This window comes from Pogona vitticeps, chromosome 4, assembly GCF_051106095.1.
Source record: "Pogona vitticeps strain Pit_001003342236 chromosome 4, PviZW2.1, whole genome shotgun sequence".
NCBI classification, from domain to species: domain Eukaryota; kingdom Metazoa; phylum Chordata; class Lepidosauria; order Squamata; family Agamidae; genus Pogona; species Pogona vitticeps.
The window spans coordinates 24,765,001-24,792,683 of NC_135786.1; the positions used below are offsets into that span (position 1 = coordinate 24,765,001).

General features: G+C 40.4%; 2 protein-coding genes across 2 annotated transcripts in view; one reads left to right on the top strand and one right to left on the bottom strand.

The window, feature by feature from the left end:
• Positions 1-14,867, top strand: part of GDAP1L1 (ganglioside induced differentiation associated protein 1 like 1) — a 43,726-nt gene extending 28,859 nt beyond the window's left edge. Inside the window, exons 4-6 of the mRNA XM_072996922.2 lie at positions 6,933-7,030; positions 8,295-8,409; positions 13,440-14,867. Of these exons, the coding sequence (XP_072853023.1) occupies positions 6,933-7,030; positions 8,295-8,409; positions 13,440-13,783 (557 nt within the window). The 3' untranslated portion in view covers positions 13,784-14,867. The remainder of the gene's footprint in view (positions 1-6,932; positions 7,031-8,294; positions 8,410-13,439) is intronic.
• A 6,346-nt stretch (positions 14,868-21,213) lies between these two features.
• Positions 21,214-27,675, bottom strand: FITM2 (fat storage inducing transmembrane protein 2). Its single transcript, XM_020789280.3, has 2 exons — positions 27,397-27,675; positions 21,214-26,067 (listed from the first exon to the last, which is right to left on the bottom strand). Exons 1-2 carry the CDS (start codon positions 27,567-27,569, stop codon positions 25,452-25,454), a joined length of 789 nt encoding a protein of 262 aa, XP_020644939.3. The 5' UTR covers positions 27,570-27,675; the 3' UTR covers positions 21,214-25,451.
• Between the last annotated feature and the right edge of the window lie 8 nt (positions 27,676-27,683).

A 27,683-nucleotide genomic window follows, 5' to 3' on the forward strand; every position in this document is an offset into this window, starting at 1 on the left:
TACAGATAGAGTAAGGTAATAAAATTCAAAATCGTGTGTGTGTGTGTGTGTGTGTGTGTGTGTGTGTGTGTGTGTGTGTGTGTGTGTGTTTTGTGCTGGCAAGTCGGGGTCCTGATTACAGAAGCATTGTAAGGACATTCAGATGAATGCAAGCTGCATTTCCATTCATCACATGAAGAGCCATGTGACTCCTGGATGGGGAGAGGACATGAGGGCAGGGTTTGTGTGTGTCCCACATTCCTGCTGCCTTCCTAGCTATCTCCACATTTTCAGGCATAATGCCTGAAAAGAGCTTGTGTTGAACAGAGTCACGGCTCTGCATGTTTTTGTGCAGTGGAGGTCGATGGATTACTTAACAATTTTGTATCTCTGCGGCCATGAACATGTCAATGACTAAACCAGTGCCTGACTAGTTGTGGTTTATGTCCTTCAGTTACATTAGAAGCATGGTGTTAGGTTGTTTTTTCCCTTTGTATTCAAAACCCTAACAGACTAACATATAACTTATTCCCAAGGTCTCTGCTGAGCTTTCAGGTGAATTAACACTTCCTTCCTTGTAAGCACAGCTGGATGAAAAAAAGTCTTTGCTCACATCTATATGTATTTGAATGTTAAAGCAACTCTACTTGAGGGAAGACTTTTAGTTACTTTGAGAGTTTCAAAGATGACATCTTGGCAAAGGGGGAGAAAAGGCAAATGAATGTAACACTTTAAAGTAAGGGTTTGTCTGCATAGTTGAATTGGATTTTTCTGGATCTGGCTTAAAGTTTGGTTGATGTCTAGTATGCCATTTGGTGCAATGATTGCATTCAAATGGCATACACACATCAAGTGACCCTATTTAGTGTGTCTCACTTAAGAAAACATCAAAACAAAAACACAGTCCCCCTCCTTGCCCCATCCTCTCTCGACCTCCTCCTGGGAGGGAGTTTTCAATTTCTAAAAAATATTTTCCAAGTGGTATAGTACATCAGTACTGTCCGAATAGACTTTAATTTTTTAAAAATTTTCTTTCTCTGCCCTTTCATGGAGGAGCAGATGACATTTTTTAATTTCCCAATATCATGAAGTGGCTAAGCTCTTCACAAGCTACTTAATGATACTGGGAATTTGAAAGCAGGAAATTGATATCTGCAAGCTCTGCTTTAGTTTGATCTCAGTGCTCACATGTGCTGGAAACAAACCAAAGTGGAGTGATCCTACCCACACCAACCCTCGCCAAAATCAGTTACTAACTGACAAGGACCTAGAAAGGTACACACAGAAATTCTATGGGGACGGGCTGGTTCACTTTAAGAATTATGTCATCTGATCACCAGAAAAAAGGAAGAAACCAGCTCATCCCCACAGTGGACCACAGAGTGGGACAAATGCCCATCTGATCACACCTTTTGTGGATTCTCTGAAAGATTCTTGCCATCAACACTCATCTTCTCTTATACAAGAATTAGTGCAGGGAACAAGGGACGTGGTGGCGCTGTGGGCTAAACCGCAGAAGCCTGTGCTGCAGGGTCAAAAGACCAAGCAGTCGTAAGATCGAATCCACGTGAAGGAGTGAGCGCCCGTCGCTTGTCCCAGCTCCCGCCAACCTAGCGGTTCGAAAGCATGCAAATGCAAGTAGATAAATAGGGACCACCTCGGTGGGAAGGTAACAGCGTTCCGTGTCTAAGTTGCACTGGCCATGTGACCACGGAAGATTGTCTTCAAACAAAACGCTGGCTCTATGGCTTGGAAACGGGGATGAACACCGCCCCCTAGAGTCGAACATGCCTGGACAAAAATTGTCAAGGGGAACCTTTATCTTTACCTAGTGCAGGGAAAGCACTCCAGAGGGAGACTGCAGCTGTGGTACAAGCGGGATCTGAAGGCCTTAGGAACGGACCTCAACAGATGGGAAACCTTGACATCTGAGCGTTCAGCCTGGAGGCAGGCGTTGCATCACAGCCTCTCCCAATTTGAAGAGACACTTGTTCAGCAGGCCGAGGCAAAGAGGCAGTCCTGAAACCAGCAAAATGAGGGAGCTGGACAGGGGACAGATTGTATTTGTCTTCAGTGTGGAAGGGATTGTCACTCTCAAATTGGCCTTCTCAGCCACACTAGATGCTGTTCCAAGACCTCTATTCAGAGCACATTACCATAGTCTCTTGAGACTGAAGGATGCCTACAGATTAAGGATGATACAAATTCCCTTCACACCAAATGTTGCAATGCAAATGGGAAAGTGCCTGTACAGCAAAAGGTCACTTTCATTTATACATTCAAGTAAGTGCACATTGCCCGGATCTAGACAAGAACCTCAGCCAGTTTTTATTGCAAAATTCTCTGTGTGTGTGAGTGTGTCCTTGTGCAACTCTGACGTATGCAGATTGAGTTACCAAAACAGGACAAATTGGCATCAGGCTCTGTACTTGACCTACAAGCATTCATGAAACATTGACAATGCCTAATATAACTCTGCCAGAAGGATGTCTTTAAATATTGGTTCTACTCGAAGGCAGGGACTTTGCCAGTCACAGACCAGGGTTTCACACTTTACTGTAACTCTGAATAACTCTGGATCCAAGTGCTCAATTCACAATTGCAAATTTTCTTTTCCTTTTTTCTCTTAAAAAGGGCTTGGTGTTTGAAAAACAGGCCAAATTTCCTGTTCACCTGAATAAAATTAGTGTCCTTGGAATGCCTTTCTCCACTGATTCCTTACCCAGGCTGCACAATATTGCAGTTCCTTGCTCATTCAAGAAACACTGAAATGGAGTCCTGCAAGAATAAGGAAGACATTCTGAACCTTACAGGAACAGGGAATGAATCTGTCATTTGTTAAATATTTATTTGTGGAATTTCTACATCATCTTTCCACACCACTCACCAAGAAAGTGGGCAGCAATTTGAAAATAAACAATATGAGAGCATAAAACAATAGAATTCAATTAAAACATTAATGACAATAGAGAAAACACTATTCCTGTACTAGGAAGGCTATGTAGCAGCTTCATGGAGAAAAGCAATATACCCCCAATATGTATTTGGGAATGGTGAAACAGCATCCTTTGTAGCTTGCTCATCACCATCTGCCTGATCACTGAACGAAACATGGCCTTGTAGAAGACAAGATGGATTACTTTGATCTGACCCAGTAGTAGTATTCTAACATTCTCAAGCCTGCAAAAAAGTGATATTAAGCAAAGTTTTCTGTAACTGAAGAACCTGGATGGGATTGTAAGTGATTCCATTCTTTTTCTATAATACTTATCTCCATTGTCTTTAATTAGTAAATGCAGTTTATGGGATTGTAAGTGATTCCATTCTTTTTCTATAATACTTATCTCCATTGTCTTTAATTAGTAAATGCAGTTTGGGGTCACTCTGGGACATGAGAATCAATTCAGTTCTGTAGAGTATACAGGATCCAAACCACCACCCTGGAAACCATTTGAGTAGATGTTAGCAATATGTTTTATGTAGCAGAAACCCCTTTTCAAACTCTTCTTTTGCTTTGAAGAGCCATATATTAATAACTGTAATATTTTTTTTACAGAAGCCTTTGTTCTATGTTTCCACCTTGTGTCTGACTCAATAGTGCATTTGTGGGTGGAGGATTATGTCTCGACTTTGTACGAACAAAGGACACTTTTTAAAATAAAAATTAGCAGCAACAAAATGAAAACCGGGGCATACGGTAGTTTTGGGCTAATGATACCTATGGCCAAATGCCATTTCAGGACAGAACTGGCATCATTTACACAAAGGTCACTAAAATCTAAAAGCTGCCAAAACCAACTGTGCAGAACAAAAGGGAGAGACAGATGGTTCACGCATGATCAGTTCAGCTACAAGTAAAGTAACTTATGTTCATTTCCTAACACATTACTCTGACTTTCTCTTTCTTATGTTCCTTAGCTTCTTTCTCCATCCAACAACTCAGTGTTTCTGCTAAACTCTGATCCCTTCTTTGGACTAACTAGTTACTTGAAACATAAGAACCTTTATTTTCTAGTCCAATCTATACTTGACTGTGTGAAATGTTGAATAGATTCTATATTGCAATGTAAGCACTAACTGAATAATACTTGGAGCTGTATTCTCGAATACAGGTTAATAATAATAATAATAATTTTGTGCCTGCTATCAAGTCAATTATGACTTATGGTGACCCTTTTCAGGGTTTTCTGGGTAGTGAGTACTCAGAAGTGGTTTACCACTCCCTTCTTCTTTGGGTATCCTGGGTCTGTGCAGCTTGCCCAAGGCAACACAGGCTGGCTCTGGGAAAGGCCACTACGTAATGTTCATACAGTATATACTTTACATACAAAATGACCCATGTTGAGTCCCTGGTATCTTCAAGAAGGTCCTCAGCAGACTCCTTTGAAAAGTGTGGCCAGTCAGTGTCAAAAGTACTGAGCTAAAATAATCAGTCAACCAACTTGGTATATGTTCCAGTAGTGTTTATTGGCAATGCCTGGAAGCTGGTGCTTGGACAAAGCAGCAAAGACCAATTTAAGCAAAAGAAAAAGATGTTTATTGTGAGAAATCCGTTCAGAGATAGAAAAACTGGGATGTTATGGCTATAGGCGCACCTGAGAAAAAGGCAATGATTAGACTGAAAGGGCGGGTGGTGATGTTAACTTGAAAATATGACTCCATAGACATGGAAGATGAGATGAGATGATTATGTGAACAGCCTAGGTATCTATCCCTCATTACAGCCCTCTGTAGGAATTAGGTGCCTTGTAGTAGGAATCATAAACTAATCTTTTCCCTCCCCAGCAACTTGCCATCTTATAACCATCTTCTTTACTATCAACCCCTCATGAGCCACCTATCAGATTGCAGAAAAGCATTGGCATTTATATCTTGGGAACAGTTTCAATTTTAGGAGTTACAAGTATTGTTTCAACATTTTCTTCTGTTTTCTATTTATTTTTTATTTATTAAAGTATTTCTATCCTGCTCTGTATCTAAATATTCCAGAGTAAGAATAAAGATAATAAAAAGAAAGAAGAGTAGGAACACTTCCTTGAGATAGAAACAGAAATCTGCAACCTGGGGGAACCATGAGCCACAGGAGTCTGGTGGAGTGCCAAGCTTTGGCATTGATGTTGATCACACCTGCAAGGGAAGGGCATTCCACAGTCAGGCAGGGCCCTCTTCCATGTCTCCACATAATGTATTGCTTCCATTAGTGGACACAGAGAAGGTCTGTTATGGTAGCTTCTCAGGCTGAACATTCTGACTGCATTCTAGATAGGGATTGCCTTGAAGAGTATCCAGACATTATGCCTAGTACAGAATGTGGCTGCCTATTTGCTGGAAGAATCAAGCTATCAGATCACATGAAGATATTTTTTGATCATTTACACCAGTGGTTCTTAACCTTTGTTACTCGGATGTTTTTGAACTGCAACTCCCAGAAACCTTGTGTCCAAAACTCCTGAGTAACCCAAGGTTAAGAACCAGTGAGTTACACAATTTTCTGTAATTTTCCTGGGGTCATATCAAGGTGTCAGCTATTACCTATAAATCTCTTAATGGAACTGGGCTCATGACTTTGCCAACAGCCTCTCAATCTGGACACCAGATGTTTCTCTTTAAATTTACCAGCGTAGAAGATAGAAAATAGAAAAATAGGGACACACAAAAAAAGAGTGGTTCTGGCCATCATTTGTTTGCCTCCACCCACTGCCAGCCTATGGCTCCAGACTTGAAATGGGTATGAAGCACTAGTTTGGCAGTTTGTGCCGGTTTATTTATCGGCCAAAAAGGTGTCCAGTTCTTCACAGCCCTGCCTCCTCCAGTGGGTGCCCACGCAGAGGCAGCAACCAGAGGAGGCGGTGCAGGGGAACTGAGGCACCGTCTCTGAGTGGAGGCTCACTGGAAGAGGCAAGGCTGTGAAGTGCCAAACTCTTGTTCAGGCGAGAATTGAACCAACATGAATAGCCATACCGGGGGTCTTTGCCCATCTCTACTCCTGACAAACTACCCTTCAGGAATATAGTCTTCAATAGAAAATGTCCCCGTCCCCAATAGAGTGCTGGCTGGATAGTTCAATGAGCTACGTATCTGGCTGCAGAGACAGAGGTTGGGATTCAGATTCCTTACAGCGCCTCCAGGGAGAACAGCTAGCTTGTGCAGCTTTGGGCAAGCTACATAGTTTAATGGCAATCTCAGAAGAAAGGGATGTTAAACGTCTGAGTAGTTCTGAGTACAGTGGACTCTCGACTTACAGACGGCTCGACTTATAGACTTCTCTGGCCGCAAAATTTAGGTTCGACTTGCAGCCTGAGAATCAACCTACAGACCAGAAAAAAAAACCAAAATGGAACAAAAATGGAACAAAAATGGCCGGTTACGGGATTAATCAGTTTTCAATGCATTGTAGGTCAATGGAGATTCGACCTACAGACTTTTCGACCTGCAGCCACCGTTCCAATACGGATTAATTCCGTAAGTAGAGGGTCCACTGTACTCTTTACCTGGAAACAGTGAAAAAGGTCACCAAATGTCTGAATCAGCTCAATGGCACAAAATTATTATTATTATTATTATTATTATTATTATTATTATTATTATTATTATTATTATTATTATTATTATTATTATTATTATTATTATTATTATTATTATTATTATTATTATTATTATTATTATTATTATTAATCCCTAGAAGATATTTCAAAATTTAGATTCTGCCAAGGGGATGTAACAATTTCCTTAAAGGCCAATCAAAGATACAGTAATGACAGTATGGGCTTTAAATAGTGGTTTTATTCCTTGCCTTTCCTTTCTGTTCCTACTGCTCTTGCTTTTTTTGATGTATTTAATTCAAATTCTACAACATGTAAGGCAGTTCAAATTGAAATGTTATCTGTGTTAAATATAGCTGTCATCTATTGAGAGAGATATGCCACAACCCATTCTGTCTCTGTATTTCATAGGACACTTAGTCAATGCAAGCTCAGACCTGATGAAACTAGACCATGAAGAAGAGCCACAGCTAACAGAGCCATACCTTTCCAAACAGAAGAAACTCATGGTGAGACACCCATAAACAATTCAAAATAGTGTACTGTACTGTATCTTTAAGTCTTTTAAAATTGGCTTCCCTGCATCCTCACTATCCATCTGAAACTCAGCAGCCTTCTGCAGAAGCCACCCTCATTTGTGCTATTTTCATATGTGGCCCCTAACATCACAGGGAGAAGAAAATGAATATGCATCATTCTGCATCTATTTGTCTTTATTTTGTTTAGCGTAACCTCCTCCTAAAGGTTACTAAGCCTGCCAGTTCCATCCACTTCTGATAACATCCAACAGAGAAACAAAAGTAACAGCCATTTTGTATTTCTTATGAGGGAAAATGGGAAGCATACGTTTTCTCTGCTATTCATCTCATTTATCCACAGACCTTTAGTTAATCAGATTCCTTATTCAGAAGATATAATCCTGGCCAGTTTAGCTTTTCTTTCCACCCTTATCATCATCAGTTTAACCTTTTTGGTAGTTCTTTCAGCCTTCAAAGGATATCTTGTGCATTATCTAGTTGTAATTCTTACAGTGAGGAGAACTTAGGCCCATAGAGGGTCTGTAGGAAGCCCGCCCTTGTCCCCAAAGGGCTGCTAAAAGCTAATCAAGGTGAAGAGGGAATACAGATCTGAGAAAACATGGAGATGCCTCCTCACCTCACTCACCCTTCTAATTAGGAAGATATGCAAGGTGAGAGGTGGATATAAAATGGTGATTCCTCCTTACTCCATTCACTGGATAGGGATCTCTTAGAAAGAGAGTAGGGTGCACTCAGGCGGTGCTTCATGAGGCAAGTCAGTCCCAACCTCAGAACTCAGAACGTCTGGGTTTTCAGAAGCGGGCTAACTCCCAATGAAGATACTCAGCCAGCTCTCAAAGTACTGCATGAATGTAACCAGCCATGTTTTTGCTTGCCCTCCCAATGCTGTGGAATGCTAAGAAAGGAGCATTTTGCGAAGGTGCCAGGGAGTGAAGCTAGAAAAGCTCAGCTGGTGATCTGACGAGGAAGCCAGTGACATCAGGAATGCAGCCATGTCCCCTGATTCCTTCTATCCCATAAAGGAGCATCAGGAATAATTCCCTCTTCCTGTGTTACAATATATTTTTTAAGGTAGCCCAGTGTTATATTTCATATTCCAACTGAGGGGATTGAAGTTGTGGGACAGCAGGCACCTCAGTGACTTCATACCAGAGGCAGGATTTGTAATAGCAGGACTTGATTTACAGCTTTTACTGACAATAGTGCACTGGTACTCTTTTGTTCTTTTATCTAGGCCAAAATCCTGGAGCATGACAATGTGAACTACTTGAAGAAAATCCTGGGCGAGCTGGCAATGGTACTGGATCAGATTGAAGCTGAATTGGAGAAGAGAAAAATTGAATATCAAGGTACACATTGCAAAATAATTTTCTGGATCTGCTAAAAGAGATCATGGAAGCTTATACATAGGTTTGCTTTTAGCAGCCAGTTGTCTTTTTAAAAAGGCAGTCCCTTTTCATCTGAGGGCCTCAACACACTGGTCATTTGTTCAACGTTCTTGTTCCCATGATACCGGTCCACCCTCCTGGTCTCTACACAATATAGGGCTGAAACTACTATCGAAGTAAGACAAAAATCCTTGCTGTCCAATTATTTCAAAGCCTTGTGTTGTGCTGTTGTATTTTTGCTCTGCTTTGTTCTGATTTGGATGTCATTTGATGGCTTTTCCGTATGGGAGTTTTTCTGCTAGCTGATCTCACCTTTCTGCATCCCACAGGCAGGTAAAACAAGGAGCTGAAGGGGCAAGAGTGAAGCAGGAAGGTAGAGGGTAGAGATAGGCAATGGGGGGTGGGGGGAACGGTAGCCTATGTTGGGAACAAGACATTGAGAATTAATTCTAGATGTGTGTGGACAGATGGTACTGGGGCAACCCAGTGCATCTCAGCAACAAATACTCTCCTGCCATGCGTGGATGCAAATACTGAAATGATCAATTCAAATCTGCCACAAAAAATATAAACAACCCAAGAATGACTGGGGATGCCACTGTGAGGACTGTCTCTTTAAGTTAGGTAACATATAATGCTTTCCAGGTTCTCTAACAAGTGACCCTTAAAGGTCCTAAAGCACTGAGAATGGATGCAGCAACAACAGTTTCCACCTTGTTCCACCATTGTTTCTCTCACCCAGTCTTTTTCCCTGCCCACTAAATTAGATTACACTTAAAGTCTGCCATAGACAGCACTAAAGATCATCCGTCACGTTATTTGGTAGCACAGGACATCCAGCAAAATTGTTTTTATGATGTAATTATTTTCAAGTTTAACATATTTTAATTTTGTTTTTATGTTTTTATTGTTATCTAGAGGGTAGGAAATTTTTATCGGGAGGGACTCTTTGGTTTTCTTTGTTTTGTTTTGTATATTTGGAAGGCCAATGTTTTAATTTGATGAGCACCACTTGGCAAGGTGAATGGGACCCCTGCCATATGGCCAAATTTAATCTCACCTGCTCTGGCAGCTCCATTTCTTCTGCCCAAGATTTAAATGGACTTGGATGGTGGTAGTGGTGAAGCTGAGTAAACCTACAAACTTCTGCTGATGCTCGTATGTGTGCTGATGAAAGCAGCTGGTGGGGATGAGAAGGCAGCACTAAATAATAATTCTGTGCCACCTAATTCATTCTGCCTTATGGTGACCCCCCCCCCCCAGGTTTTATAGGTGTAAACTACTCAGAAATGGTAGGGCAGGTAACTTTATCAGTGATACTCTGAGTTATTGCACCGGCAGATCCAACTCACTAAAACACTCTCATCCACTGAGCTACCCCAACTCTCAGAGACAGCACTGTGCAAACCTGAAAATCAGCTGCCCACATGTAATAGCCTGCCCATATGAATTATGTATCCCCACTAACAAAGTACATTAAGAGAATAGATGTTTGGTGTAAGTAAGCGAATAGCACTGCAGAGACCATATGTATGAGACATCACTGCCACGGGCCACCCCTCCCCTAGATATTACAGCAGTGTTGTGATGAAGACTCAAGGAATAGCCTGGCAGTGGTGCTAAGCATGTCCTGCAAGCTCCACATCTGGACTCCCTCACATCACTGGCATCATGAGTGCCAACATGGTGCAGTAATTATTACATTTGGGATTTTGGAGATTCCAAGTTCAAATCCTCAGTGAGCCGTGAAACTCCCTGATGTTTCACACTCTCTTGACTGGCCTGCCCCAAATGGCTGTCGTGAGGATAAAGGGAGGAGGAAGAGAGCCAAGGAAACTTTCTTGAACTTTTTGAAAGAAAGGTAGGATAGAAATATAACCAACCAATTATGCCCATTATTTATTGGTGTTATTCTGTTGCTGAGTGGAGGGGAGCATATTGATGCATTCTGCTCACAGCACTCCTTAAAAATTACAGCTTCTATCACTAACAGAGTTGTAGCAAAGATGAGCAAATTTAGTCCAGCGTGTGTTTACATGGGTTAAAATCCAGTTCCTCAAATACAATTCCAATTTCTGTGTCTGAGTAAGTGGACTTGATCCATGAAAGTTCACACTGACACATGTAAATTAAATAACACAACATGTTATTTATTTGTTCATTCGTTTGTTCGTTCATTCATTCTTTCTTTTCCTGATTTTTCCAGACACAATCTATAAAAGCTCACACTGAAATAAAATCTCCTTATCTTTTGAGATGCAACAACTCTTTTCCTTCTACCTTTGCTATATGTGCTGAAAAAGACTAACTTAGCTACCTCTTTGAAAACTATCGCTAATAACATTTAAGTGTACTGTTGACATTTTACAACATAAAATTCGGAGATAACTGACCAATGCTTGGTTTTTTTTATTATCAACTGCTCTTTATTCAAGAAGAAAACTTCCAAGTGTCATACAGAGAAATTACACATCAGAATACCAAATCAAAGAAAGTGAAATTTTATTTTAAATATCCAAATAATGACATAGGGAAACCAACATGGATAATTTGTTTTGGAGTGTCCTTGAGTGTCTGGGCATCTTTTGCATATGCAGCTTGGATGATTTGACCCCTGGCCTTTCTATCTGAAAGATACTAAGCACTCCTTCTAGGAAAAGGGGAGATTCTGCAAAGCATGTATTTCAAAAATAAATTGCACACACAGATTATTATTATTATTATTATTTATTGTATTTATACCCCGCCTATCTAGTCATTTCGACCACTCTAGGCGGCTAGATACCCCAAGTTGCTGATGGAACACAGAATTGATGCCATCCCAGCCTTAATGGCAGGATCAGTCCTCTGGTATCTAAGAAGGTTTTGCACACTCAGGGCCAAGCAGCTGATCTGCTTGCAAGAAACAGAGGCACATTGTGTGGTCAGAACAGAGGCATCCAAAACATTAAAACAGGTAGGAAAAAGAGGAAAGAAGCAGGGGTTGAAAACAGACATGTAGGCATGGTGTTTCATATGGATCTAAAACGTGCTTTGAAAGATCAAGAAAATAATCCCAGGTTTAGGTGGAAAAACATATCTGAAAATGACTTGAATCTTATCTTCCAGATCCCACTCAAATGCTCTACAATCCTAGGACTTACCAAGTTGGGTGGAATTTTTCTTTTCTTTTTATAGGCTTCTTAACCTTTTTTCCCTGAAGATTTTTTTTCCTATTAGAAAGCCTTCCACAGCTGCTTTCTACCTGTTCCCTGGGAAGAGATACAGTAGTTCTGGCCTTTGAAAATATGCAAATATACATTAGTCAAGCAAATCACTGTTCACACAGCAGGAACCTCTCCATTTAGAAGAGACATTTTGAACAGCCTTCCCAGAAGAGATGGTGGCTATTCAAGATTAGCCCTCCTCAACGCAGACGTGACATTTCTAATAACTGCACCTGTCAGTGCATTCAAAAGCCAGCCTGTGTACGGCCTATCTTGGAGACTTTGAAAGTCACTGGGGCTTGTACAGCTCAAGTTACTTCTGTTCTCTCACGAGATACCCTTGAGAACCTTTGCAAGCTACATGCAGAAATGCCAAGGTGACAGACATAACAATGAAAAATAAATAAATAACCAATTATTATGAATGCAATATGTTGCTATGTGGGCAAAATAGGAAATGCTTATATCGTGATTTTGTAAGCTGTCTTTCGACATCATACAGAAAACATAAAATGTATGCAAAGGAAAATAGATACATTATTTGGACTTTACATTGTGGAGATATATTAGGTTGCATTACAACTGAGACCATCCCTATATGTACTTGTAGACAGTATTGCATCTAGGATTAATTATACAAAAGCACAGAAAATCTTCAGTATTATTCCAGAGAACTTCAGCTTCCTTTTTTAAAAATTACATTTTTAGACACTGTGCTTTCAATAGTAACTGGAATGTGTGGGTCAAAATTACAAGCCAAACTAAGAGTCTACTGCTTTGGGGTTGCTGATGATCCCTAGTGAAGGGAATGGGGTTTCAGTACCCCATCAAGCTTCTTATCACAAAGCATGTGGGAAATCATATATGATTTACATTTCTGTGTATGTGTCAGCCATTTGTACTTCATGCCCTTTTGTTTTAGTTAACAATGATAATGACTGGCCAGACATCACACACGGGTACAACTATATTGACAAATAATGCAGATTCATTCCTCCCACTTGGCTGTGAAGTTCTCTGGATGATCTTAGGCCAGTCGTTTCTCCCTCTTTGAGCATTGTAAACATAATAAATACATGAATAAAGAATAAATATTAATAAACTTAAAAAAGGAGCACTTACAGTTAGGATAAAAATCTCAATCTCTTTCATGCTGCTGGCAATGAGGATTTAAGGAACAAACGTGTTATGAGGGTAAAGGTAATTTTTGTCCAGTTGTGTTTGACTCTAGGGGGCGGTGCTCATCCCCGTTTCCAAGCCATAGAGCTAGCGTTTTGTCTGAAGACAATCTTCCGTGGTCATGTGGCCAGTGCGACTTAGACACAGAAAGCTGTTACCTTCCCACCAAGGTGGTCCCTATTTATCTACTTGCATTTACATGCTTTCGAACCGCTAGGTTGGTGGGAATTATGAGGGAGCAAGGTCCAAAAATTCAGTCAGACTGAGAGAATGGTCTTAATATGCCTATGAAGAAGTGGGCTGTAGTCCACCAAAATGTATGTCATTGAAGTTTGCTAGTCTTTAAGATACACTTATTTCTGCTGCTACTGACTACCCCTCTGGCTTCTCCTCTGGAAATAGTCCTAACCTCGAACTGAGGAGGCTGGGATCTCTGGATCACATGCCAAGGGGGAGTGAAATTACACAATGGCCAGAAATATGGTAGACATCTGTTAAACATGCTGTATTTTTTAAACTGTGTATCATACAGTATACATAGATTGTATGTCCTGTAGATATTATATTTGTAACTTTGATTTTTCTTTTGGCGGCTTTATCCTCCAGGACAAAAATGTGAACTCTGGCTTTGTGGATGTGTATTTACCTTGGCTGACATCTTGCTGGGAGCCACATTGCACCGTCTCAAGTTTCTAGGACTCTCTAAGAAATTCTGGGAAGATGGCAGCAGACCTAACCTACAGAACTTCTTTGAAAGGATACAAAAACGTTTTGCCTTCAGGAAAGTTTTGGGAGACATACACACCACGCTTCTCTCAGCAGTGGTACCCAATGCCTTCAGGCTGGTCAAACGGAAACCTCCATCCTTTTTCGGAGCGTCCTTCCTTATGGGATCTCTAGGGGGGATGGGCTATTTTGCTTATTGGTATCTAAAGAAAAAATACATATAATGCTGGCTGTTCCAGTATTTTGTTTGGTGTCTCTGTGCTGTGTGAACCCATGAGGAATTTTCAGTAATTGTAACGAAATTTGAAGCCAATATGAATAACTATGCTGTTAATGTAACATTCCATAGTCTAGAAGTAGAAAACTTATACTGCAAGGAAGCAAGTCAACAAAAATATTCAACTTGTATAATGCCTTTTTTAAAGGTTTAAGTATTGTAAAACTATAAGCAGTGGATGTGTCCTGATGCTTTACACAACCACTGCGGAGCAAAACTGCCCTCTAGCACAAGCAAGTCCCATCGACAAGCTAGGGTAACCCCAGTAACACAAAATGGAAAAATGGGGTTTCCTTCTGTACCTTTTCATAGTTTTTTGAATGTTTGTTGGCCACATAGCACATTTTTTCACAGGTGCAAATAGCAGAGACCTTTCTTTCCTAGGAGGTGTTGTAGTGTTGTGGTAAGATGGAAGCTTTAAAAAAAAAAAGAGGAAATAGAATGGACACTGTCAATTAGACCACAGTAGTTTGTGAAGTTCTCAGTTAAGGTGGAAAAAAGTTATTTGTGGACGTGTGTCTCTCTCTTTGTATCAACATTTCCATTGGATCTTGTATTTTTATTGACCTGCGCTTAGAATGTATCCACTTTCTACTTCAATTTTTTAATTTTTTAATTGTATCTTACAGCCAATGGCCGATGGTTTTTTCTGATTGTAACCCTTGATTTTGCAGGTGAATTTCTGTCTTAACAAGGAGTCTGCCTCAAGTTGCTTTCATGAATTTGCCAAGCATCCTTCACCAATGGAGCCTTTCTGGACTCATAACAACATAACTGTTTTCATGAGTTTCAAGCCATTTCCAAAAGATTTATTTTGTTTTTGTCTTTCTTTCTTGAGATTTTACCAACCATTTTCTGTTCTGTATTTTTCTTAGAAACACTTTGCACAGAAAAAAAAATCACATTTCTCACTTTCTTGTGCCTTTTGCATGTTGGAAAGAGTAATGAGCATCACTGCTACTCATGCTTTAAAAAGCCTCCAAGAATCTGAATAAACCATATGGGAGGAGTAATGGCTTTACATTTCTAAATGTGTTAAGCCTCAGTTGACTCATTTTCAAGAGTAAATTATGTACACATACATGCTTGGTTGTCTGTTTTAACAGAGTCTAGTGTTGGATGGGTCTCTAGCTTTCAGCCATGATTCTGGTGCATTTCAGACAAGGATTTTGTCATATAATTGCCTAGCCTTATTCATAGAATTTTATTTAGTGGTGGCAGGGTTTCAAATGTCATAATTGTCTCCACTTTTTAATCCTCCCATTACAAGGTTCTTCCATCTGTTTTCCTTCCATAAAGAATCTGCTAAGAAAGAAAAGTTGGAACAGTGCCTTTCATCTGATAACATTAGCACCCTGAATTACAAGAAATAATTACAAATACTAGGATGCCTTTCGGTATGTGCCTTTTCTTTTACTACTCTATTAATCGTAGCTAGCCATCCTATGTTTGATAGTAAGGACTGGGACTTCCAGGTCAAGGATGTGATTCTGAGACAGAATGAAATTTGCCACCCTAGAAAGTAGCCGTTATGAAGGGGGTGGTTGGTGGAAAACACGAAATCTTGGATTTCAGAATAAGATCTTGACCTTGAATACCAGGGAGGGGCATTTGACCTTGTATGCGTTATTGTTCGGCAGTGCAACAGATATATTTCATATGAAATGAATTTATACAGTAGTTGGTATTTGATTTGGTAAAAAGGGTTTTCCCTCTCATCTCCTTCACTGCAGTCTTAAAATAGGATAGGCAGCTGGCAACAGAGTCTTCTGACATAGCTTCTTCCCTTGTATGAGGCTCTTTCAGGGAGTGGGGAACTGCCTTGGGCAGCCTCAAGGCATATTTATAGTACTAGCTGAAATTAGATGGTGATTATGAGTCACCATCTTCGTCATCATCTCTGAGAATATTTAAAGTATTATTTCTAAAGTATTGTTATGAGATGAATTAAATATTGTTTATCTTATTACCATAAAGGAAACTGTATTTCTTGCCACTGCCACCCATTGGGAGCCTAAATTGTGAGTTGCTGCATGGCGCTTAAGGATCAGGTGTGACATCCCACATGACAGCAACAAACCTTTTTTCTTTACCTGGGGTTTACTCAGGCACATATTTAATGCACAGGTCAAAGTAACTTGACTTCAAGAGCCTTTGGGTCATGTACTGGTTGGATAGCTCAGCGGATAGTTCAGTACCCCACTGTGCCTTCTGTGGGTTAAGTCAACCTGTGTGACTATGGGCAAGCTGCACAGTCCCCAGGGGTCCCCAGAAAAAGGGAATAGTAAATCACTTCTGGGCATTCTCTACCTGAAATATCCTGAAAAGGGTTGATGTAAGTCAGAATTGTCTTGATTGTTGTTATTGTGGCATGTAGATGACAGAAGCTGAACCTTCCCACTCAGCAGTAACAAATTTCCTTAATCTGTCCCACCAAGCACTGCCCCCTTTTTTTCATTGCCTGAACTACTCTGTACAGTAAACAGGTGAGCTGATCGTCCACCTGTAGTCCTCCAAATGTTAGCAAATTGCTACACCCATCATGCCCCACGGAAGCCCAAACTGGCTGGGTTGACAGGAATACTAGTCTAGCAACCTCTGGAGTTTGAATCTACAAGAAGGAATGAATAACATGACAAGCTATCCTTAATAATTTAATTTATTTATACCCTTTGCATGCTTTAGAAGTTGGTTGGCAATTTTCCAGGAAATTTATTTTTGGCCCTGCCCTTACACAGGCCTCACCACCAGATTTTTAAAGCAGTAGGATTTGATTTGAATGGTAAGTGTCTCGAGTTATTTACCTAATATATAGCTCATTGGCTTAGGTATCCGGTTGTGGAGCTAGAGGTTGGGAACTCAATTCCCCACTGTGCTTCCTGAGAGAAGAGCCGGCTTGTGTGGCCTTGGGAAAGCTGCACAAACCCAGGATGCCCAAGAAGAAGTGAATTGTAAATTCCTTCTGAGTATTCCATACCTGGAAAACCCTGAAAAGTGTTGCCATAAGTCAGAATTGACTTGATAGCATATGATTATTATTTTATACCACTTAAGATTTTTCTGATAAACTGCAGACATTGACTGCATTTGAAACCTTGAAAAAGTGCCAACTGCTCTCTGTTTCCTAAAAGTGAAATATCATTGTTCGCGAAGTTTGAAGGGCACTGAATTAGCTCACTTGTACATTTGTTGTAGTGGTTAGAACAGGGAAGGAAATAACATTTAGGGGCACTATGGACTAATTTTCCTATTGACATGGAGGACCGAGGAGCATCCAGGTGAAGGCAGTACTGTGGACAACACTGAGCTAGAAGGAGTACCAGTAGAACTTAAGACCTCTGACTACAGGTACAGTATTTGTTTCCCAATATTTTATGTGCTTTTCAGATTCTGCAGTTTTGTGCAAATGGCAGCAGTAGATCTTGTATAATCCTCAGTATCTCAACATCATCCAAATGTGTTTCCTTGTTTTAATCTCTTTACCTCCAGAGCTGATCATCCTGCCTCTACTAAGTTCAATTGATTGAGCAATTTTATTTAAAACATTTATAGCCCACCCAATCTTTGTTCTTTGATGAGGCCCATAGAGCCGATGTGCCATGAGATAACTGACAGTACCAGAGAAAGAAATGTCAGATGTTCTAAAGTGATTAATGCCCCCCCATATGTTGACCATTACCATATTTATGACATGCATTATTTGCACTGCTTTAAGTGGCGAAAGCAATCAAACAGACAAGTTCTCCTTATGCCCCATCATTATTTAAGACAGGATGTAGCACCACAGGCTCATTTTGGGTGAAATAACATATTTGCTAACAGATTAACGCGACTCTAGAAGGCAACTACCACCAAGTAATCAAATACAACGCAACGTCTGAAACCGTTTGTGATACTATTGGAAAAACCAATGATTTCATCAGCCACTGATTTTTCAGAAATAAAAAATTCTTATCCCCCTCCCCTGCAGATCCTGAGGCTCTTATGGGATCCATTCATTGTACGAGAGCTGCTGGTGGTCATGGGTCAAGGATCTTTAATTTCCTAAATTTGCTGCCAGAAGTAAAATTGTGCTGGCAGGGACAATTTTTGGAAAATAAAGCCTCCCATCCTGTGCCCCCCAACTGCTTCCCCATGATTAAAGTGGAAGTCAAAATAATAATGTGCTATCAAGTCAATTCTGACTTATGGCTACACATTTCAGGGTTTCTCAGGTAGAAAATACTCAAAAGTGGTTTACTATTCCCTTCTGGTATGACCTGCGACTGCACAGTTTGTCCAGGGCCACATAGGCTGACTCTACTTCATAGGAGGCACAGTGGACAATTGAACTCCCAACCTCTGGGTTACGCAGCCAGATAATAAACCACTGAGATTTCAGCCATTAAGTCTAATGGGATTTACTCCCAGATAAGTGGGAATCTGTGTTCTTGTTTGGAAGTACATTTCAGTTAATTCAGCAGTATTGAGTGAGCAATGGGTCTGTCATACGGCTCTTCATGAACGAAGGACTTATTAAACTAGTTCAATTGTATAGCATTGCTCAGTGACACTCACAAGGGGTTAGAGGGTTCTAAAATTGAGCTGCCAACTTTCTCTGCTGGTGTAACTTGTCAATCTTACTTTCATTATTCAAGAACTTTATAGACTGCCATGTTCAGATATCAGAAGTCTCAAAAAGACAGAGCTAAACACAATTGTTAATCCCAATTAGAAAAGACCCATTGAATCAATGGAAATTTGGTAAATCACTTGCATAAATTCAGTTGAAACGGTGGATCTATTCTAGTTAGTTGTGGGGAAAATCCCCAGGGAACCGCCACTCGGAAGCCAGCCCAAGCAGCAGCTGCATGAAAACCAGGGAAAGATCTCTGATAGAATGAAGACAGACTGCAGTCTTTAGTTATGAGGCATATCATCGATGAAGATGTCTGCCTGTAAAAAATGTCTACAAAATGTCTACCTTCTTCTCCGGAGGCATGTCTTTTTATTAAGTACTATCATTAGCATTTTTTAGCATAAAGATAAGATTTTAGCCAAAGAGGCATCGAGTAACAATCTGTTTTAGGACATTCCACACATGCGCAGAGAATCACAGAACAATGCATCTTTATACTACAATAGCTTGATTATGCTAAACACCACTGAAGTACCCCTTAATAGCCACAAGATGGAATTTTAGGCTAAAAACTTCCCAGTTAGTAACAACTGAATTCAGTCCAGGGCAAAGTGTGGCCCTTCAGATGTTATTACATTGCACCTCCCAGCATTCTTCACCATTGCTTATGCTGGTTAGTGCTAATGCAGGTTGCAGTTCAACATCTGAAGGGTTGTATTTTGCCTATCCCTAATTTAGGTGCAAGATTCTTATACATTTTTTCATATTCCTTATTTTTATTTACCAGTGGGGTCTCGACTTACGAACGGCTCGACATACGAACGTTTCGACTTACGAACAGCTCTCATAGGAATATATGGACTCAACTTACGAACTTAGATTCGAGTTACGAACTCTTTTTTCCTTTTTTTTTTAAAGCTAAGTCATCTTAGGTTAAAAGGAAAAAAGAAGAAAAATATCCCCCTCTAGTGGCAGAAGATGGAATAGCAGCTTCCCATTAGTTTCTATGGACGAAAAGAGCAGATACGGATTAAATGGTTTTCAATGCATTCCTATGGGAAATGCAGATTCGACTTAAGAACTTTTTGACCTGAGAACTGCCTTCCAATACGGATTAAGTTCGTAAGTCGAGACCCCACTTGTATGTAATTGCAGCTTAAGTTATCCTAGTGAGCAAGATACAATCATGTGCTACAGCAGTGATCAGAGTGTAAGAAAGACTTAGAAACTACTGTCTATAAACCTAGATTACAAATAACCTTTGAACAGACTCAGAACATGAAGAAACAACAGGCGTTTCTTTGCAAACGTCCAAAGATCAAAACGACAAACACAAAATATACATGGATATGTATTGCACAGGTTTATTGCATTATACATAAATAGTGGAACCTATACAACTTTAATGTTGAAATGAAGAAATTGGAATAGTTAAGAGATTTTGTATACCTTGGTTCAGTCCAAATGGAGACTGCAGCCATGAAATCAGAAGACTAAGATTCAGAAGGGCAGCAATAAAGGGATTTAGAAAAGAGCATCAGGTTTAAGGATGTGTCACTGGAGACCAAGACTATCCACACTCTGGTATTTCTGATCACCATGTATGGGTGTGAAAGCTGGACAGTAAAGAAAGCTGACAGGGAAAAATTGATTCATTCAAAATGTGGTGCTAGAGAAGACTCTGTGGATACCCAGGACTAGGAGAAAGATGAAGTGGCTCCTCGATCAAATCAAGCTTGAACTATCACTGGAAGCAAAAATGTTGAAACAGGCTTGTCCCCATTATGAGAAGACAGAATTCTCAGGGAAAGAAAATAATGCTGGCCAAGGTTGAAGACAGCAGGAAAAGACGACCAAATATGAGATGTAGTGACTCCCTAAAGGAACCACAGTCTTGAGTTTACGAGAGCTGAGCAAGGCTGTTCAGGATGGGATATTTTGAAGATTGCTGTTCATAGGGTCCGAGACAACTTGACAAGCACATTACAACAAAGTGGGAATCAAGGTAGGTGAGGAAAGTTGCATATATGTACAAACTCAGTTTAAAAGAAAATTTGGAGCATAGCTTTTAAATAAAATTTAAGAAATGGAAAATATCTAAATATTTATAAAATCACCCTTTATCTGTGCAACATAGAATACCATGCTGCTGGCATGAGGTGCTATCCAGACCAGGGAAATTTGTTTCCCTTCAAGATCCACTGCAGTCCACTGACAGAAAAATGTGATTCTACATATGCAAACCCACTCTTATACCTCTATTTTTAGTATGGCTGGAACTAGCAGAAATATATGTGAATCATACACGTACGTGACAACATACCACCTTGTCTGTTACACCAGATATTTTTCTGCCACACAACCAGGACCTGTTCTCACAATACCTCAATGCTGCAAATAGTCCCTGAAGACACAAGAATCAGATTGTTATGCAGCAAGTCACTGAGAGATGCAATTCTTCTATAAGTGGCGAGAGAAAGGAGCTAGAAAAGGGGGAGTGAGAGCAGGTTCAATTCAAAAACCTTCAGCCTGGCTTAGCCATTGGGAGATGGGCTTGTCGCCAAACCTCCTGCCTCTAGAAGAGAGGAGGTGGTATCATTCCCTCCTTCAAACAATCAAACATAAATACAAACCATCCCTATTGCAACACTTGAGCGTACAGCATCTCAAGTGAGCCTCCAGATAATGAATGGACTGGGATGATTTAACAAGGGCAGAGAGGTGAAGTAAGTAAAGAGACCAGTAAAGAAACTGCTTGATTCCAGTTTAGAAGAAAGGTTTTATTTACCCATTCATAATGTTCCTGTTTTACAAGTAAATGCAAACTTAATAAATACCATTGTTGCTAAGCATATTCCATCTCCAATAGTGAACTCAGATATGGAAGGCAGTGATGTGGGAGGTCTGGGAGTGGCTGGAGGCATGCAAACAAAGCTTCTTTATATTCAACTGGATCTGTATTCGTTGTCGTCGTTTAGTCGTGTCCGACTCTTCGTGACCCCATGGACCAGAGCACGCCAGGCCCTCCTATCTTCCACTGCCTCCCGGAGTTCTGTCAATTTCATGTTGGTTGCTTCGCAGACACTGTCCAGCCATCTCATCCTAAGGGTCTAATGTCTAGAAATATTTATGGAGATTCCCAACTTCAGAAGGACCAGTAACATGCTACTGAAAGAAAAAAAAAGAACTCTATGGCATGACCTCTAGTGTTCATTTTGGCAAGGGCAAAGTTGTCTATACGTCCCTGTGGTTTACTCAGAGTGAAATTTTAATGAAATAAATGCAAATTATTTCTGTCAAATGTGTCTAAGATCAAGGCATTAACACTATACAAACAGTAATTATTATTTGTAATGAACACACTCACTGTTAATGAATTTGATTTGTTCAGCCATGGGGGAAAAAAAAGCAACTGACATGATGCAAATATTAAAACATTAATAGTATCATATGGAGGATGGAAGAGAAACATAAAATAGGTTTTTAAATACCAGCATTGATATATCATATCAAGCCAAACTCAGCCACCAGTTCTAATATTTAATACACCCAGACAAAAGAAAATATGTACAGGACTATTCGAACATATCGAATAAGCTTATGAAAATATATGCATATAAATAATAAAAAGAGAAGGCATTTCAATTCATGCTGTTATTTTTTAATTCCAGCACACAATATTTAGAAACCTTTTTTAAAAAAATAAATGTAAGCTTACTGCTTATAGCATAATGGGGCAAAACATTGCCAAACGGAAAAATGTAACTTATAGAATCAGTTCTCAGCACGTTTTCACCATCAACAAGTCGCTTAGAGGAATCCTCAGTACCAAAATGTGTGGCAGAAAGGTCATTGTGTCCTTGGATGCTGAAACATTACAGCCACTGCAATTCATTTGAACACTTCCTGGGAATAGTAGTACCATAGTAGAGGCAACAGTTATCTCATCCAACATGTAGCTTGATTTATTAATACTTGGCTTTTACCTTTATTGCAGGATGGCCAAGATAGCTCACAAAAATGAAACTAAATAAATTGGGACTCTGCTATTTATCATTAGACCAATGATAAATAGCATGGTCCCAATTTACAGTGGTGCCTCGCATAGTGATCGCTCTCTATAGCGATGAAATCGCTTTGCGATGGACTTTTTGCGATCGCAAAAGCGATTGCTTTCCGATGGTCCCTATGGGTATTTCCGCTTTGCGATGATCGCAGGGAAGCGATCATCGCAAAGCCCCCATATTCGCACAGCTGATCGGCGGTATCAAAACTGCCACCGGGGAAAAAACATGGCCGCCCGCTCTTTTTTTGGAACGGATTCCTTGCTTTAGAGGCACCGAAAATGGCGGCGCTATGGAGGATCTTCGCTCAGCAGAGTTTTAAGCCCATAGGAATGCATTAATCGCATTTTAATGCGTTTCTATGGGCTTTTTTATTTCGCTTAGCAATGTTATCGCTTAGCAGTGATTTTTTCGGTACGAATCAACATCGCTAAGTGAGGCACCACTGTATTTCATGGCCATCCTATAAATCTAAGGTTCCCATATGACCTCTGTGGTTATTCCCATTGCCTTTCACATGGGTAATGATAGTCTAAATTGCTTTCAGTCATGAAAAGTGCCGTGCACACCAACTCTTTGTGCAATACAGATGTCATTGAAATTTGGCACATTTGTACAAGTTGTTTTAATCCCTCAAAATATAAATAGCAGAATCCTAAATACTAAGAGTGTGATCTGTTAAGGTGCTTAACATTCCTGCCATGTACACTTGCAATGTATATGTTCCTCATTGCTAGGTGTATTGGGACCAGGGTTTTAAAAAGCAACTTCGCAGTTAAGTTCAGGGCAACCTTCGGAAGGAAAATGGCTAGGAAAACCTATGTGAATCAGGTCAATATGCCACACATGACACCGGATAATTTGAGAAGTAACTACCATAGAAGCTCAAAGGTATTTACTTATAAGTAAATGCATTTAAGCTTGAACTGCATATCACTTTGAATAAACATACTCCACCTCAATAGGTGTGTGGATCACACACTTAACATGAAACATTCAAACCACTTATTGAAATATTCCCATCAATTTTGGCTTTAAGGATGACAGTCAAATTTCCTGATAACATTGGAGCTGAATCAATTACTTCCCTAGGATGATACTTGAACTAAAAAGTTGCAAATTTTGTGATTCTTAGCTCTTGCTCATAAGTATCTGGACTTCTGGATACAATATACAAAACAATACCATCTATTAATGTTGGGGATTTCAAAAGTACAGTGGTGCCCCGCATAGCGACATGAATCCGTTCCGGATTAATCATCGCTATGCAAAAACATCGCTAAACGGGTCGGAAAAACCCATAGGAACGCATTAAACTTCGTCTAATGCGTTCCTATGGGGCCCAAACTCACCGTTCAGCGAAGTTCCTCCATAGCACCGCCATTTTCGTGCCCTCGGTAAGCGAGGGCAGGGCGCGAAAACACTTGTGGTGGCCATTTTGGGCACCCGGTGGTCATTTTGGAACCGCGGATCAGCTGTTCAAAAAAACATCGCAATATGAAGATCAATAAGCGAAATGCTTACCGATCATCGCAATGCGATGTTTTACCATATAAAACATCGCAATGCGACCGCATTAGCAATCTAAAAATTAGATCGCTATGCGGATTCATCGTTAAATGGTGCACTCGTTAAGCGAGGCACCACTGTACTCAAAATTAAAAGCAATTGCATTTCTGTTCAAAGAGTGAAGGAGCAAACAGCGTAATAAAACTACTTAGGGGGTATTTGTATTTAATCACTCAACCTTAGGTTACGGCCATGGGTGAGATACAAAGCATACTGCAAAATTTAATTTAGAATTTAAAAATGTATGATTTTTCTTTGTTAAATTTATGGATTTTTTTCATAAAGGATGGTTATGGGGAACTATATATACAGAATATTCTATAAACTGTAGTTGTTTAAAAAAACTACCTTTCTGTTGCACTTTGATTACAGCTAAATAAATATGTCAGATAAAAGTTACATAGTGAATGTAGCAACTCTGCTGCCCACACCTTATTTTTACAAGAGCATTTTAACTAAAAGTATAAAGTACGTTGTAACATGTCAGGGGGTTGTACTGCCAGACATGTCATGTCAAGATGATCAGCATTTTAATCCTGAAGAATAAATGCTAGTACTGTATAAGGATGATGCAAGCCCTTTGCCCAAAGAAAACAGTGCATAAAGTCATTTTGTGGCAGTTTGACAGGGAAGGACTGGAGACTAAAAATATTTCATAAACTAGGGGAAATGGCAGTTCACTTGAGCAGTTGCTTTGTTCCAATTTCTGTGTTGTTGATAAACATGACAGTAACTAACACCAAGTCAGAGAATCACCCTCCTTAATCCAAATACATTGCCTCATATGGAGTTCTTTAGCAGAAAACCTCATTTTGCATCAAGGTTATCATTGACTCAAAGATATCATAGTAAGGCAGGAAGATAATTTGAAGCAATATGTTAATCTGTCTATTGCCCAGAATACTCAAGCATGTACCCAGGCAGTTCTTTTGGTCAGGACAACTTGCTTAATCAAATTTTTTTCTTGTCAGGTGCTATATTTTCGCAGCAAGCAGTTTGTATGTTTGCTTGTTTGTTTAGTGTATGACATCAGCTTCCTGTAGAGCCTGTCAGCCTCTAGCTGACACTGGGAGTTTTCTTCTTTCCATGTTACTGGAATTCAAACTCCAATACTAATACTAGTCACTAGTGTTTTCATCAAGTTAGCCAAGGAGGCTAACCATGCATTTTGTCATTAGTAAGGTTCCCACAACAACATGCTTCTTTCTGCAAGCAGACAACAACTTCAAGTTAGAATAAAATATATAAATATATACTTGGTCTTTTGCTCCTCCCTTTAAATAAGTTTGTAATTAACCAACTTAAAAACTAGTTTAACAAATAAAGAATACAATTTAAATCAATCTCTGAGTCACCAAGTTTTTTTATAGACTACGATTAGATTTATGACCACTCAAGCTAGTTCTTCGAGGGGGAAGTCCAGGAGAAAATGGTTTCAAGTACCAAAACCTGTATGTTCCACACCAAGCTAAGAGGCCCACCAAAGTACCAAATACCTTTTGGGAGATATCATGGAAATATACAGCAGTGGTAAAAAACATCCACACCCAGATCAGGAGCAAGCAACTCAATGCCAGGAATAAAATACTGACTATCCTTTGTAGTCTGGGATCCTGGGACGTTTTCACACTGTGCATCACAGTTATCTCCTCTGTGATCATTAGGATACAGTATGAGAGGAGGAAGCAGTGTCCTGAAATGTCAAAACCATGCCAGAAACCATGCGCTTGCTGGCACTGTTGTTTGCTGGGATGTTCCTTGAGCAGATGATCAAGATCTGATGATCTATAGCAGCTGCCGGTGAGATCCTCAATGTGCAGGAATACCCCTGTGCATGCATACCAGATGGCAGTACCAGCCAACAGACTGCTGAGACGTTGAGCCACCACAATAGGGTTCCGAGTGACAAGATAGTGGGTGATGCCGATGAAAGGCAGGAGGAGAAACAGCGTCCAGGCCCAAGCAAATTTGACAAAATAGCTGCCAGAGAGAACATGAAGAGAACTATATTAAGCTCCTGGTAGGGATCAGAAGTATACTAAGAGAAGTTATCAAATGATCACAATTGCATCACATCTATGTCCATCTTAGCTAATATTTCTCAGTTTCTAGATTCTAAGCACAACCTATCTTATTCTCCAGGTTCTAGATTGTGAGGTCTAAGCGACCTTAACATCTATATCAGCTTTTATCAGCCTCCCTGAGTGTTAAGGTCAACAGAACAGGCCTTTCTCACAGTCCTGCCACCATTACAGGTGCACTTGGTGCAGATACAGGAGAGGGATAACGAATATTTTAAATAAATAAAATTTAAATAAACCATTGTGCTAGGTATCTGTAGTCCCTGCAATAGGAGAATCAAGTAATTTAGTTTAATTTCAAAGTCCAACAAGAATCATTTCTCAAAACTGAGGTTAATTAAAAGACAGGTGAAACACAACCAGAAGGCTCAAACTGAGAGGCTGTGATTTCACACAAATTGCAAATAATGTATTGTGATGCCACATGGGCTAAGTGTCCTAAATAATAATTCAAAATTTGGAGTGGGGCTGTAACTTAGTGTGGAGTATAACTGTTGCAAGGAAACACAAAGATTCTGTTTTAGCATTGCCAGGTAGACATGATCCTGGAGAGCCACTGCTAATCATTGCACACAAGAGATGGGCAAACTGCTACCCTCCCTGTTTTGTATGGCTGCAACTCCCAGTATTTGTCAACTTTAGCCAAACTGGCTAAAACTGTGTGGTCCCACAGGAGGACCACTCATCATCAACCCTTGCTGTAGCCAAAACTAAAGCAGGTTGATTAAAGAAAAGGCAGTTTCTGAAACGCATATGCCCAGGAGAGAAGCCTTGATTCAAAGAAGAAAAACACCGAAGGTAGTGCCACACCTACAAAATATTTGGGACTTTGATCTAACCAAGTTAAGCTACTGCTTTACTAGATTAACTAAATTGTTCCTCATTGTCAGCCTTCAGAACTAAACAGAACACACATATATGATAAACTGCAATGATTAAATGACTGCTTTTACTCAATATATATATTATGATAAATAAATAGCAGTGATCTTCTTCATGGATCTTCGCCCCAATTTGCAGGAAAGAAATAACACGGTGGTCAAATGGCTCTCCCCCCCCCCTCATGCTAGCTACCAAGGCCACCTCCCCATAATCTGCCTCCCTCCCTCCAGCAAAGTAAGCCCCCTACTTTCGCCACAGCAAATCTCCCTCCCCCGTTCCCCATCGAAGTTGTCGCCCTCGCAAACAAGCTTTGGAGTACGAGCGAGCCCCGCTCCCCAGCCCTCACACGTTGAGGATGTTGCGCTTGTTGCTCATGTAGGATTCGGGCAGCGGCGCCAACTCCTTGACGAAGGATCCACCCAGCATGAGGGCAAAGAGACCCCAAGGCATCAGTCGCCGTACTGCGCGGTTCACCAGGTAAGGCAGCAGGCAATGCGCGCAGCGATCCACGGACTCCATCACCAACGGCCCGGCGAGTTATCAGAGGGCAAAACCGAACTAGTGATCGCCGCCTCGCGAAATTCCCGGCCGCCGTAGTGCGTCACTGGGTACCACCCCCGACGGACAAACCGG

What these genes read in the sequence shown, in the direction of transcription:
- FITM2 (XM_020789280.3), bottom strand. Translation starts at nt 27,569, where the DNA reads ATGGAGTCCGTGGATCGCTGCGCGCATTGCCTGCTGCCTTACCTGGTG. An exon ending in AAGCGCAACATCCTCAACGT is followed by an intron (nt 26,068 to 27,396) that starts GTGAGGGCTGGG and finishes TCTCTCTGGCAG; the next exon opens with CTATTTTGTCAAATTTGCTT.